The sequence below is a fragment of the Nicotiana tabacum genome, chromosome 19 (genome assembly GCF_000715075.1).
Source record: "Nicotiana tabacum cultivar K326 chromosome 19, ASM71507v2, whole genome shotgun sequence".
In the NCBI taxonomy this organism is placed as follows: Eukaryota; Viridiplantae; Streptophyta; class Magnoliopsida; order Solanales; family Solanaceae; genus Nicotiana; species Nicotiana tabacum.
In genome coordinates, this window is record NC_134098.1 from 141934854 (window position 1) to 141951037 (window position 16184).

A 16184-nucleotide genomic window follows, 5' to 3' on the forward strand; every position below is an offset into this window, starting at 1 on the left:
GTTTTAACAAGATAAATATGAAATTTATTAAGGTAAAACGAAATAATAATTTTTCACGTAAATTACACGACAATAAAATAATGAGAAGGTTGAGATATTAATTAGAGTAAAAATATCATCACCATTTAATTTAGTAAATCTCCGAATAAGATATGAGTTTTATGTTTGAAAGATACACAAGGGGAACAACTTGAAAATTTTTTTATTTGCCTCTGCTATATTCTCAGCAACTTAACATATCACATAGGATGCATGATTCACACAAGAAGTCCATATTGTTCCCTTTTTAATATATTGACGGTTAATTAATTATGATCAAAATACAATGAAGTGATTTAAGAAACCACAGTAACCGTCCTAGCATGAAATGCATCATGAGAATCACAATTGGGATTAACCTTAATATCACAATAATTTTATATTTGTACATTTGTTGCAGCGTGCAACCTGATCCCATACAATATTAATCATATCTGTTTTGGCGTACAACCTGATCCCACACAATAATAATCATATTTGTTGCGGCATGCAACCTGATCCCTCACAGTAATAAATCATATATGTTGCGGCGTTCAACCAGATCCTCAAGCAAAACAAATTAAGCAATCAATTTACAACCGACTACGGTATACTACAAAATCAAAAGAGATAACGAGGTTACACAAAGAAGTCACAACTAATGAAAAATGCTACACGATAGCTTACAAAGTCAAATAGCAAGAAAATAACAATCCATAAGCCAAGGCACAATTTATGAGCATCAATTGACAATTAAGGCATATAACAGGTAAAACATAAATTCAACGAGTGATTACAATCAATAATTAGCATATAAGGGTGAACTTGACAACAAGGATGGAACATGGGCTAACAATTTCAAGTAAAGTGCGTACAAACAATTTTAACAACAAAATATATAATCATGAAACAATATTTACAATCAATTGTATAAAAGGAGCTTAACGGTCCAAACTGGTCAAATATCTCATATAGCTCATGTACCCACTCGTCACCCCACGTACATGACCTTCACATAACACGAATGACACAATCATCTCAAATCCTAAGGGGTGGTTCCCCCCTCGGTGGTTTCCCCCACATAAAGTTAGACAAGACACTTACCTTAACGGAGTTAGGCCGATATCCCAAAATAGCCTTCTTGCACGATGACGTTCAGTTCAGACAGCTCTAATCTAATCAAAATATTTTTATAAATTAATTAAATTTATAGAAAATAATTTCGGATAATAATATGTCGATTTTCAATTTTGTTCTAAAAGTCAACTGAAAGTCAACGCGGGGCCCACTTTTCGGAACCAACAAAAATTCACAAAATCCAAACACCTATTCCGATACGAGTTCAACCATTCAAAAATTATCGAATTCCGATATCGGATCACCTTTCAAATCTTCATTTTTCATTTTTGAAAGATTTTACAAAAAAAACTATTTTATTCAATTAAATTTATGGATTCATGATGTAAATAAGCATGGAATCATGAAATATAAATGATTTATGATAAGGAACACATACCCAAAACTGAGGTCTAAAGCTCTAAAAATGATCAAAAATATCGAACTACGGACTTATACATTTTGTCCAGGCAAGTCGCATGTGTGAAATGCGACTTGTCTCATTATTGCCAGGCAAACATTTGCAGTACCAGCTTTCAGTAAATCGATCATATCTTTTTGTACAAATGTCCAAATGATACATAGTTTACCTTTATGGAAACTAGGTTCAAAGAAGTACAAGTTTCATTTTTAGATCAGCTCTTAATTCTTTAGAGATTATGAGATATAAGTTTCTAAAGTCAGCCCTGTGTAGCAAAAATTTCAGCGATGCACACTGTCAGGCAAAACAACTGCAGTAACATGCTTCAGTTAGTCGATCATAACTTTCTATACAAATGTCTAAATGATGAATGGTTTATATTTTTGGAAACTAGACTCAAAGAGCTACAACTTTTATTTTTGGTTCATCTCCAAATTCCTTACAGATTATAAGATATAAGCTTCCAAAGTCACCCCTGTGTAGCAGAAATTTATGCGATGCACACTGCCAGGCAAAACAACTACAGTAATATGCTTTAGTTAATCGATCATAACGTTCCTTACAAATGTCTAAATGATCAATGGTTTACATTTCTGGAAACTAGACTCAAAGAGCTACAACTTTTATTTTTGGATCATCTCCAAATTCCTTACAAATTACGAGATATAAGCTTTCAAAATCAGCCATGTGCAACAGAAATTTCTGCGATGCATACTGCTGTAGCCAAAAACCAGCAGTCAAAAATGGCCTAGAAATGGTCTGAAACCACTCTAAAACTCACCCGAACCCCTCGAGACCCCGTCCGAACATACCAACAAGTCTCAAAATATATTACGGACCTACACGAGGTCTCAAATCACACATAACAATGAAGAAATTACAAATCGTGCGTTGATTCGGACTTATGAGTTTATGAAATTTTTAATTCTATAACTCGTGCCGAAACATGTCAAATCAATTCGGAATGAACCCAAAATTTTGCGTACAAGTCACAAATGACATAACGAAGCTACTAAAATTTCCGGAACCATAATCCAAACCTGATATCATCAAAGTCAACTATCGGTCAAACTTATAAATTCAAGCTTTATAAAATCAAGCCCTTTTTTTCAAAAACTAACGGAAAATATGCCTACGCACCTCGGAATAACTTCAAATTTTGTACTGAAATCATAAATATTATTACGCAGCTGATCAAACTCTTGGAATCCAACTCGGGACCCGGTATTAACAAAAATCTAATTATGGCCAAATTTAAGAATGCTTTAAACCTTTAAATTTTTACTTTCCGTCAAATGGCGATAATCCAAGCTAGGGACTTCAAAATTTAATTTCGGGCACACGCTCAAATCTCAAATCACGATACATACCCACCGAAACTGCCAAAACACTGATCCGAGTCAATTTGCTCAAAACATTGACCGAAATCAACTCAAATGAGTTTTAAAGGCAAAATTTCACACTTTCTATGGTTTTTCATATAAAAGTTTTCCAGAAAAAGATACGGATTGAGCATGCAAATTGAGAAAAGCTGAATGGAGCTATTCGAGATCTCGAAATACATAAATGAAGGTTAAAATTAAAAATGACCTATCGGGTCATCACATAAGTTATAATTGTTCCCCCTATAATTTTGAAAAGTTATCCTCGTCATTGGAAATTCTTAAAACTTTAAAGCTAATTGGTAGTTCCATCAAGGACTGAAATAAATTTAGGATATTCATTAATTTTATTTGACCTTTGGGCAAATGTAGCAAAGAAGAAGAAGAAGAAGAACAACAACAACAACAAAAGAACAACAACAACAACAACTAATCCCACAAGTGGTGTTTGGGGACGGTAGGATGTACGCGGCCTTATCCCTATCCTGAAAGGGCAGAAAGACTGTTTCCGATAGACCCTCGGTAAAAGAAGATGGAAGAATCCCTGATAGCAAGTAATAACAAAACAATATAATTGGAAAACTAAATCGAATATAGCAATAGAGAATTATAAAAGAGGTACCGATAGCAAGTAATAGCAAGACAATATAGACTCCGCGAAAATAAATTTATTAATTATTTTTACACAAGAATAGGTTCATTTAGCTTACCTATAATTTTTATAAACTAGGGATGACATGCAAGATTTTTATGTTCTTAAGATAAACTAGGGATGGCATATAAGATTTTTATGTTCTTAAGTTACCAAAAAGAAATATGCATCACCATATAGAAAAAAGATCTATAAATACCAAAAATTAAAGAAAAACTAAGAATCACAATTGAAAAAAGAAGGATTAAAAAAGTAGAGCATGTTTCTAATTTTTATCAATCTCTTTTGTAATACTTGAAAAAATCAAATAACTTGTGAAAAATATCTTAACTTCATTTTTTAAAAATAAAACATATAGTTCAGAAAAATGAAACCTTATCTTCATAAACTAGAACTAAGTTGAAAGTTATCTATTGATTTCTTTTACGGTAATTTAAAAAAGATTTTATATGTCATATATTACTAATACAACTAATTTAATTTAATTCATCATCATGTTCAGAAGATATATATTGAGTTTAACTGCTACATATGTTAATAAAATATTTTTTTATCATTTAAACAATTATTTGCATTTATTTTAACTAAAATTGTTATTTTTCAAACATTTGTTCATTATTTATATATTTTTCTATTTTTTATTAATTGACGCAATGTTCGCGTGGAACACATCGTACACTAAAACTAGTACTATCTAATATTATAAAGTTTGAGGTAATTTTGTTGAAAGAGTGGAAAATAGAAGTAACAAAACCAACATATATATCAATTCGAAAGAACAAAAACAAAAAAGTCTTAGCAGTAGTCTTCAGTCCACTCGAATTATCACATCAGACAAATTACCTTTTTCAAATGTTTTTCGTTGCCTATGACTCAACCGTAAGATTTAGGGGGCAACAGCAGCCGGGGGGGCCGCCACTGCTTTCAAGTTTTGATTGTTCTGGAAGATATACAGTATATTTTGAATTTTCCATCACCTATTACAGTGTATAACTTGTCACTAACAAAACGTCCCGAGTGGTTAAGATATAGAAAATAACTAATAGAGCCTATGAAATGGTCTTTAGATCTAGTTGATTAGGTTTAATTTCTTTTTAAAATATTATCTTAAAGAAATTTTTGAAACATAATTAAAGAAGTTACTTTGCGTGTTTTGATTGATTTTTTAGATAATATTTTTCCGATGGCATTCGTGTTAGTTTAGAGAAAAGTTTACCTTTAGATTTTTACTTTTATTTTAGTTTCGAAATACAATTACTCAACCCGCTTGATTTTTTTTTTCCAAAAATTTTTCTTGTAAAAGAATCTAACCAAAGAGAACTCGCTTATATTAGTACTCCATTTATTGTCTTAAGAGACATTTAATTTTGGACCAAGAAATTCTTACGCTCCTTTTTAGTAGTTTCTTTTTAAAAAATTCATTATGGCATGTTAGTTTTGTTCTCAACAAAATTGAAATTTTCACTAATATGATGTAACTTATAAGCGGATGCGTAGAACTACCTTAGCTCATGCAAGTATTTAACGTTAAATTCAATTATGATTTAAAGCTTTAAAGAAGAATAATCAAGAGGACATATACATTTCAGAATTAAACTAAAGAATATTCACTTTCTTTTTTAAAATGGTTAATCCTTTTCCTGATTATAAAATGAATGATCTTGACCTTTTTTGCTGTTAGTTCAAAATGTACAATGAGAGAGGAGTCCTCTCTTGTGATAAATGGTGCAAACATATCTTTGTATGAGAATGAATTCATTCATTCTTCTTGTTTTCTTAGAGGTTAAGGTTTATGTCTGATTCCTTCATATATTTCGTGGGTGATTTTATAGACAGATAGAGGTCCGGCAAAATCCCGTCACCTCGGATCAGTATATTCTAGGTGAATGACCTTAACGAAATAAACATAATAAACTTTTCACACAACTCAGTTTTAATAACATACATGGGTCACACAACTCAGTTTTAAATTAAATAAATTAATTGAATGTTTTTATCCTATGTTCAAGTAGAATTGGTTCACCAATGAAGATCAACTCAATTTCTCGAACGGACTACTGCTCAAGTATAAGAATAACGCATGCAAGTGCATCATACGGAATATATAAGGGGTGTAGGTTTTCGGCTGATGATTTTGAATCATATTATATAAGGGGTGTAGATTTTCGGTCGAAAATTCTAATTATTTTTATAATTTAAAAATAATTTATATATTTATTCATGTTTGATCAAAAGTTTGACTTCAATACCGACTGAAATTGGTCGGTAAATTGAAAAATATTTTTCAGGTTTAATTATCCGACCAATTTCAGTCGGAAATTATCAAAAATTATTTAATTTATATTTTATTTTCTACACAAAAGTTAAAGTTTGACACTGATTTCGATCGGAATGTTGAAATTACGGACGCAAATTGTATTTCGGATTTTTGGCACTAAATTTACCGACAAACTTCGGTCGGTTCAGTTATAAATTTTTTTATTTTGTCCATTTCCTACTGAATATCGGTTTGCACTTCGACAGATTTCCGTCAGAAATCGGCAAACGATTTTTAGGCATTTTCTAATAGTGAATAAGCACTCGAGTAGCACAATATTCTCGAGGCTGACACACTCAAAAGAAAACTCTCTTTTAAAATATCCTTGCAACAATACCGCTCAAACTCTCAATATTTTTTCTTACAAATACGTTTCTCTCTGTTAAGTGGATGCTTACAAATGAAGAAGTCCCTATTTTTAGGGATGAAAAAACATCTTCTTGATGTCACTAGTGACATCACAAGAACAAAAATTAAACGTGATCTCTGCATATTTCTTCATCTTTGAAAAACATTTACCAGCCAAATATTATTAGGCTATATTTGGTTGGCTGCTACAATAGGTTTGGGTCTCGCTTAGATTTTATTCACATGGATTTGTAAATTACATCACTAGACAAACTTGAATTTTCTACTAATATGATGTAACTTGTAAGGGGACGCTTAGAACTACTTTGGCTCATGCTAGTATTTCACGCTTTCAATTATGATTTAAAGCTTTAACGAAGAATGATCAAATGGATATGTAAATTTCAGAATTAGAATAAAGAATGGTCATTTTCTTTTTTTAAAATGGTTAATCTTTTTCGTGATTGTAAGAGGCAGAGGTGGATGTAGTGAACAACTAACGGGTTCAACTGAATCCATAACTTTTGATGAGGTGTAAAAATTTATATGTAGAAATTCATTAAAATTGTAAAAATAGTGGATATGAACCCATAACTTTAAGAATATAATGGGTTCAATGCCAAAAACCTTAAAAATTGAACCCATAAAATTTAAATCATGAATCCGCTTCGCTTTTGACAAGAGGAACTCTTTTGGCCTTTTTTTATTGTTAGTTCAAAATGTACAATGACAGAGGAGTCCTCTCTCATGTTAAATGGAGCAATCAATGAGTTCTCCTTTTCTTCGTACTTTCATGGCTGCTAAGATTTATGTCTTCCTTCGTATACTATTCTTTTGGGTAATTTTATAGACAGATAGGGGCCTGGCCATACCTTAATAACCTCGGGTCAGTATATCCTATGTGAATGACTTTAATTTTAAAAAATACATAATAAGTTTTTCACACAATATAGTTTTAATAACCGTTGAGGTCAACATATGTCCACTTTATTCAAAGATAGGTAATAATTTAAAATGTAGTCTGAAAGGAAAAAATCACATCAATTCTTTATATGAATGATTTTTATGTTAATTTGAATTATGATATAAGAAAATTATATAAAATAACGATTGACATTTCTATTATTCAAAAATTGGGATGAGGTTGAAAGTTAACATGATAGAATTAACTTAACAGCAGTTAAAATGCTTTTTGAATGAAAGTGGCCCAAACGCGTAAATTCATGCAAAATCGACGAACAGATGGCTTATAGCCTATTTGGCCAACCTTTTTTTTTCAAAAAAGTGCTTTTTTCCTCAATTTGAGGTGTTTGGCCAAGCTTTTTTTTGAAAAAAAAGTGTTTTTGGCTAGAAGCAGAAGCAGTTTTGAAAAAGCAGAAAAAAGTAACTTCTCTCCGGAAGCAGAAGCAGTTTTGACTTTTCTTCCTACCAAAAATACCCTTTGCAAAATATTATATATACCAAAATAACCTTACTTAGTTTAAACTATTAAGTAATATAAAATGACTTTTGGGATGAACTTTCATATTTATTGAATGATTTTTTGATATATTTAAATTATCTTGAAAGAATAAAGTACTTTTCAATTTTATTTTTATATTTTACTTAAATAAAATAAAAACTTAATTATTATCTTTAATAATAAATATTTTTAATTATTTATCTACTTATATAATATTAACTATTAAGTACATCTCTTCATGTCTTTATCGTAATTTGATACTTAAAAGTATTTTTTGAAAATCTTGGTCAAACACAAATTGCTACTCAAAAGTACTTCTTAAATTGATTAGCCAAACACAAACTATTTTTCTCGAGAAGTACTTTTGAAAAATGCACTTATCAAAATAAGCTGATTTTTTCAGCTTTGCCAAACATGCTATTAAGATTGATAAGACACTGTCAAAGTTGTAAGGGAATGAATAAGATTATTTCATCATTAATTAGAGGTTTCACGTGTGAGCCCTTTTTTTTTATAGTAGAGAGCACTTTTCTTTTAATTAGAGGTTTCACGCGGCACGAATCCAAATTAATTAAGGCCAAAGTAAATATCGAATATCGGATGAGGAAAAAAAAAAAAAGCAGAGTGATATGACAAGTGGTAGAAAAATTAGCTCTAAAATGAGTTAATACTATGAACTTTCAGACTTGCATTGTCTTGGTTGTTTGAGTGATTAGTATTTATCAGGTAAGGTGGAAAGTTATTTTGAATGGTGATAGACTTTTATGCATACAACGTGATATATCTCATACTAGTAGAATTTATTCTTGCTTCATGTTTACAGTAATCAATTATATTGTAAAATAATATATTTATCTAATATATGTTGCTGGTAAGAGGTGGCATGTATCCCGTAAAATTAGTTGAGGTGCCTCGGACATTAGGGTTATATATATTTTGAATGATATATACTTTGTTCTAATCTAGAATTATTAAGAGTAAATTACTTAATTTGATATGGAGATCAAGTGATATCCGATTTTACAATGTCTTCAACTTAATATTAATACAATTACCAATATACAGGAGGCATCACTTTCAAGCATTGTTGCCGTTGGAGACCTATTCTCTCATATAATTCCCTTTCTGAAAACAATCCAAATTTAATTATAAGATTTTGACTGGTGGCTAGAAAAGTACAACTTAATCTCCCACATTCATGAACTACTTACTCACGAAACCATATAATAATACTAATGTTAAGACCCACGTCCAACACCCTCCATCCCTGAATTCCTAAACCTATATATATATATATATATATATATATATATATATATATATATATATATATCATGGGAACCGGAGTCTCTTCTGCTTATTTTCACCACAATCACAAAAAGAACTTTAACATAAAAAAAAAAAAAAAAAGATGCAGGGAATACCATTAGAGTTTGATCAGCAAAATTTTCTTGACACCATGCAACATCTCTTCAATGATCCTGACTTTTCCCAAATCTTTTCAGAACTAAATTCATCCAATAACACCATCCAAACACCGAGACAATCAAGTTGTGAAAACACCATATTTGCACAACACAATCAAGAAAATTTATATGCAGATCAAGATCATATCGAGACAGCAGAAAATAAGGAGCCAAACTCAGAGGTGCCACTGGAAAAGAAGAAATACAAAGGAGTGAGGAGGAGACCATGGGGAAAATATGCAGCAGAAATAAGGGATCCTGAAAGAAAAGGCGCTAGACTTTGGCTAGGGACATATGAAACTCCTGAGGATGCAGCATTGGCTTATGACAGAACTGCATTTAAACTGCGCGGTTCAAGAGCTGTACTCAATTTCCCTCACTTGATTGAATCTAATGTTACTGAGATTAATAGAGTGAGGCCACGGAGACGTTCACGAGAACTCGATATTGAGCTTTCATCTTCTTCCTTGGGAGATGCCCCGAGTTCAAAGAGGAGAAATGTTGAGCTAATTAACAGCTTAGCTACAGCCAACTTGGACAGTCAAAGTATCGTGGAGAGATGTTTAACGTCTAGTTTTTTTGCCTGAAGAAAATAATCTAACACTTACATATATATGACAATTAGCCTCTTGGTTTATTGTTAAGTAAAAGAAACAAAAGGTACAATGCAATATTAATGTGTAGCTCGTAACTCGTAAGATCAAGTTTTAGAATTCTTTGTGTGTTTAATTTCTCTTTCTCGTTTATTTTAATGCACTTGTCATAACAGGTTGTTGTTTTATTTTTTAGATTTTAGAAAATTGGTTCTGCTTCTCATAGGCAGTAGATAAACATTTACTTAAATTGATCTTGCGAGCAATATAAGTAATTAATACTTTGGCTATAGTTTAGCGTAGGAGGAGCAAAGGCGTTTGACAGGTTTACATACGTTGAAAAATAGTACTTACAATTTAATGTAATATACTATCTGAACAACGATTTCCATTTATTAATGTATTGGTGGTAAATATATTATACACGTGGAATTATATTTAGCTGAGAGAGCATGATACGTGGAACAATGAGGAAATGACAACTCACATATTTCATTTAAAAGATGTATGAAGCGTAACAGGTACGAGGCAAACACCCACTAGATAATGGAGAACCAATATTCGAACCTAAAACAATTGCTCAAGAGGCACGAGCGGAATGAATCAAGACTCGAAAGAGGGAAGATTCACGGACCTACAATTAATGAAGAAGGGGAATCAGAATCGTTACAAAATCTTCATAGACAGTTATGATTACCAATCATAACGGACAATTAATGCCGTTAAAGCTCATAATGATTCCACCATAAATAGGAGGAAACGTTATATTTATAAACTCCTATATAAGGGAGGAGAATCTCATTTGTAAAGACACGTTCGGAGTGTTATCAAAATATATTTACTTTCTCTTGCTTATTCAGTGCAATCAATTATTCTATCTTTTTAGTTACTTTTTATCAACTTTATTTCCTTTTAAGTGAATTACTGAGGAAGTGAGGAATTATTTGGTTATCAGTAACCCGAGTTCTTCTAAAAATAGGTTTTGACTAATGATCTTATTTTTTGGTTAAACAAATTTGTTCCGTTACCGGAAAATTGATAATCTTTTTACTTTCCAAATCCTTCTTTGTCACAACCAAATCATGTCAACTGTCAACTGTCAACATAAGTAACCAACAGGAGGGAGGATCTCCTCCAATTTCTTTACCACAGGAATCTCCACGTCATTCTCGAGAAGGAACACCTGAAAGATCCACGTCTCACACAAATGAACAACATGGAGACGAGCAGACTGTCAAGCAATATGCTTTAAAACAATTGATCGTTGAACATGTGAACAATGCTCTCCAAGATTTTGTTAGGGGATTTCCAACTGCACCACTAACTCCTCCCCCAAATAATACGGCAACTATAGAAAATCCATGCTCGGGGCTTGCCAATTCAGGAAGCGGGGGAACTCCCAATGAATCACGTGATGGGAGTTCAGGTACACCAAATAACTCTGATTTATAAAATTTTGTACTAACTTTGCAGAAACAGACGAAAGAGCAAAACGACTGCATGTAACAAATACCTGGTGTACCACCTGCGATTAAGGGAGTGGATATCGATAAATATTCACAACAACCATGGAAGCCGAGCGCGGCCCCACTGCCCATTCCTAAGAAGTTCGAAATGCCTGACATCCCAAAATATGATGGAACAACTGACCCATGAGATCACGTAACTGTATTCACAACAGGCGTAAAAGGCAATGATTTGACCAAACAAGAAATTGAGTCAATTTTGGTCAAAAATATTCGAGAAACACTCACGAAAGGGGCATTAACATGGTTTTCTCTTTTACCTGAAAATTCTATTGGTTCTTTTGCTGAGCTTGTAAATTTATTCATAAAAGCACATTCGGGAGCTCAAAAAGTTGAAAAAAGGATGGAAGATATCTTTAAGGTAAAACAAGGAGATACTTAGTTACTCAGGGAATTTGTGGATAGATTTCAACGTGAAAGAATGATTCTTCCACGAGTACTTGATAATTGGGCAGCCATGGCGTTCGCAAGTAATTTGAATGAAAAGAGCTCAGAAGTCACGAGAAGACTCAAGGAAAGCTTACGAGAATTCCCTGCTACAACATGGAACGATGTATATAACAGGTACATCACCAAGCTATGGATTGAAGAAGACATCGTCGCACAGTCAAGGGTTGATGAAAGAACAAATTCAAGGCGGTCAGAGTCTGAAAAAAGGTCCTATAAAAATTGGTACGAGCCTTATATGGGACCTGCGAGGCGGGACTCACGGTCCAAACCAGAAAATGTACGGTCAGACCCTAGATCGAGGAACAAAGATGCGAGATCATCATCCAGGTTCAGAAAAGAACAAGATGTACGTGATAGAGATACTGACATGAATGCAAGGATTGGTGATTACAGTTTTAATATTAGCACATCTGAGTTGGTAGCTATTTTAAGGAATATGGGAGATAAGGTACGGTGGCCAAAGTAAATGAGATCAAACCCAGGCAGAAGAAATCCAGATTTCTGGTGCGAGTTTCATAATGATCATGGCCATAAAACAGCGAATTGTAGACTATTACAAGGTAAAGTAGAGCATTTGCTAAAGCAATATTATTTAACCAACTTGTTTAGCGAGAAAGGCAAGCAATCTTATATGAAAAATAGACAAGAACCTCCAAATCCTCCGTCTCCAAAAAAGAACAGTTAGCGTGATAAGCGGAGTGGAAGAAGTCAATGGTGTAACATACACAGCTGCGAAAAAGACGTCAAAGTTCACTGTGACCCACGGGAAGCGAGTTCGCCATGTTTTGGAAGAAGATAGTATAACATTTGATGATGCAGATGCAGGTGGCTTGATAATCCCTCACAATGATGCACTGGTAATATCTTTACTTATACATAATACTAATGTAAAATGAGTTTTGATTGATCCAGGTAGCTCCATGAATATTATTCTTCTAAGAGTGGTGAACGAAATGCAAATGGGCGACAAGATAGTACCAAAAGAACGATCCTTATCTGGATTCGATAATTCAACCGTTATTACAAAAGGGGAGATAGTGCTTACCACATTTGTAGAAGGAGTTATCAAGGATACGAAATTCCAAGTAATAGACACGGACATGACTTATAATGTGATTCTTAGGAGGCCATGGATTCATGACATGGATGTTGTACCATCTATGTTACATCAAGTCATTAAGTTTCCTTCACAATGGGGAATTCGGCAAATCCGTGGAGATCAACAGGTTTCTAAAAATATCAATTCAGTGGTAGATTCGCGTACGATGAATGAAGATACGAACAAGAATCCCGTCGAAGATATGGTAAATCGGATCTCAGCTGAAAGTGGCTTAAGGCAAACAGATGTAGATTTTAGACCTGATGTCATTCAAGAACCAGAGGAGAATGAAAACATCAAAACAACAATTGAAGAACTGGAAGCTGTTGTACTATTCGAGCAATGGCCAGACTGAAAAGTTTATATTGGAGCGAAGCTGAGCCGAGAAATGAGAGGTAAGTTAGTTGAATTTTTTAAAGCTAACGCGGATTGTTTTGCCTGGTCGCATTCAGATATGACAGGTATACCTCCGGAGGAGATGACCCACAAACTAAATGAAAATCCCTCGTACCTTGTCAATCAAAAGAAAAATAAGCAAGGCTCTTTCAAAAATAAAGTGATTCAGGATGAGGTACAAAAACTTTTAAAAATCGGTTCAATACTGGAGGTAAAATACCCGAACTGGTTAGCTAATACTGTGGTACTTCCAAAAAAGAATAGAAAATGGCGGGTTTGCGTAGATTATACTGATTTAAATAAAGCTTGCCCAAAAGATTCATTCCATTTACCACATATAGATCAATTGATTGATTCTACCTCATGTCATGAGCGGTTGAGTTTTTTAGATGCATATTCAGGTTATAATCAAATAAATATGGATCCCTTAGATGAGAAAAAAACTTCATTTATTACACATGGGGACTTATTATTACAAAGTTATGCCTTTTGGTTTGAAAAACGCTGGGGCCACGTATCACAGATTGGTGATCACAATGTTTCAAGAACACCCGGGAAAGACTATTGAAGTCTATATCGATGATATGCTAGTCAATCTGCACGAGCAGGAGATCACTTTCAACACCTTTCAAGCACCTTCGGAATTCTTCGCAAAAATAATATGAAATTAAATCCAAAAAAAATGTGCCTTCAGCGTGGCTTCAGGTAAGTTTATAGATTTTCTTGTATCTAACAGAGGTATTGAAGTGAATCCTGCGCAGATCAAAGCCATTGAAAAAATTCCAGATATACTCACGAGCAAAAATAAGGTACAAAGGCTGACAGGGAGAATAGCAGCTTTGGGAAGATTTATTTCCAAATTTTCGGAGAAAAGTTTTAAATTCTTTTCAGTATTGAAAAAGAAAAATCAATTTGAGTGGACTGATGAATGTCAACAAGCCCTTAAAATTTTAAAAGCATATTTGTCAAATCTACCCCTGCTAGCTAAGCCAAAGGATGAAGAGAGGCTACTCATCTATCTCGCAGTATTAGAAATGGCGGTAAGTGCGGTTTTAGTACGAGAAGATAAAGGTAAACAATCTTCAATTTATTATGTTAGTAAATCTTTGTTAGATGCTGAGACTCGATATCATCACTTAGAAAAACTTACTTTAGCATTAGTTATGCCATCTAGAAAGTTGAGACCTTATTTTCAATGTCATCATATCTCTATAATAATTGCTTACCCTCTAAGGAGTATACTACATAAACAAGAATTGTCAGAAAGATTAGCTAAATGGGCTATAGAACTCAGTGAATATAATATTATGTACCAACCTAGAACGGTAATAAAATCACAAATTTTAGCAAATTTTGTAGCGGATTTTAGCACAGAAATAGTTCCTGAAAAAGAAAAGGAACTACAGGTATTCACTGGATCTAATCCAGGTACATGGACTCTATTTACTTATGGTTCCTCTAATGTTAAAGGAGCAGGTTTAGGTATTGTTTTAATCCTACCTTTGGGAAAAAGTATAAGACAAGCAATAAAATGCTATCCAATTACTAATAATGAATCAAAGTATGAGGCTATAATTGTAGGTTTAGAACTCGGACGAGAATTGGCTATAGAGAAAATGATAATTAAAAGTGATTCCCAGCTGGTAGTTAACCAGATGCAGGGGACTTATATAGCTAGAGAGGCACGCATGCAGCAATATTTGGAAAAGGCACGAGAATTGATAAGACAATTTCAGACATGGAAAATTGTGCAAATACCCAGGGAAGAGAATGCGGAAGCATATGCACTAGCAAATCTCGTGTCAGTTGCGGAAATAACAAATGCAAAAAACGCTATCGTAATACATTTGTTTCATTCAGCACTCGACCAAGATAAAAATGAGGTAAATTTCAATAATTTAACTTGGGACTGGAGAAACGAATTTGTTAATTTTCTGAAGTATGGAACCTTAACTGAAGACAAGAAAGAGTCTCAGTTACTTCTATGAAAAGCTTCACGTTACTGCTTAATTCGAGGAAATTTATATCGAAAAATATTCAGAGAACCTTTAGCAAGATGCCTGGGACCTGCTCAGAAAAAATATGTGATGAGAGAAGTACACGGGGGACATTGTGGAAATCACGCAGGAGGAAGATCCTTGCTAAAGACTTTAATTAGAGCAGGATACTACTGGCAGAAAATGGAAGAAGATGCAGAAAGTTTTGTGGCAAAGTGTGATAAATGCCAATGATATGGCAATAACATGCATTACCCAACAGAGCTATTACATACGGTTATTTTCCCATGGCTATTCATGAAGTGGGGGATGGATATCATGGGATCATTGCCACAAGCTAAAGGAAAGGTACGATTTTTGTTAGTATTAATAGATTATTTTTCCAAATGGGTAGAGGCAGGAGCCTTCAAACAGGTACGAGAGAAGGAAATCATGGACTTTATTTGGCGAAACATTATATGCCGATTTGGAGTGCCAAGAGAAATCGTATGTGATAATGGCCCACAGTTCATAGGCACGAAAGTCACAAAAAATTTTCAGAGTTAGCAGATTAATTAAATAACTTCCTCACCTTATCATCATGTGGCCAATGGACAAGTTGAATCAACAAATAAGGTTATTATTAATAATTTGAAGAAGAGATTAGAGGAATCAAAAGGCAGGTGGCCTGAGGTGCTACCAGGAGTATTATGGGCTTATCGAACGACAACAAAGACAGGCACGAGAGAGACTCCATTTTTACTTGTTTATGGTGCTGAATCCTTAATTCCAGTTGAAATAGGTGAGCCAAGTACGAGATTTACACAAGCAATTGATCAATCAAATGGTGAAGAGATGAGAAAGAATTTAGATTTACTCGAGGAAAAGAGAGAAGCGACTCTAATAAGAATGGCAGCTCAGATGCAAATTATTGAGCGATACTACAACATAAAAGCTCATCT

The 16184-nt window shown here is 33.5% G+C and overlaps 1 protein-coding gene across 1 annotated transcript; it reads left to right on the plus strand.

The window, feature by feature from the left end:
* The first annotated feature begins 9088 nt into the window (after positions 1–9088).
* LOC107774194 (ethylene-responsive transcription factor 1-like) lies at positions 9089–9948 on the plus strand. Its single transcript, XM_016593672.2, has one exon. It carries the CDS (start codon positions 9128–9130, stop codon positions 9767–9769), a length of 642 nt encoding a protein of 213 aa, XP_016449158.1. The 5' UTR covers positions 9089–9127; the 3' UTR covers positions 9770–9948.
* Positions 9949–16184: the final 6236 nt, after the last annotated feature.

Coding starts and splice junctions, on each gene's coding strand:
- LOC107774194 (XM_016593672.2), top strand. CDS start 9,128: ATGCAGGGAATACCATTAGAGTTTGATCAGCAAAATTTTCTTGACACC.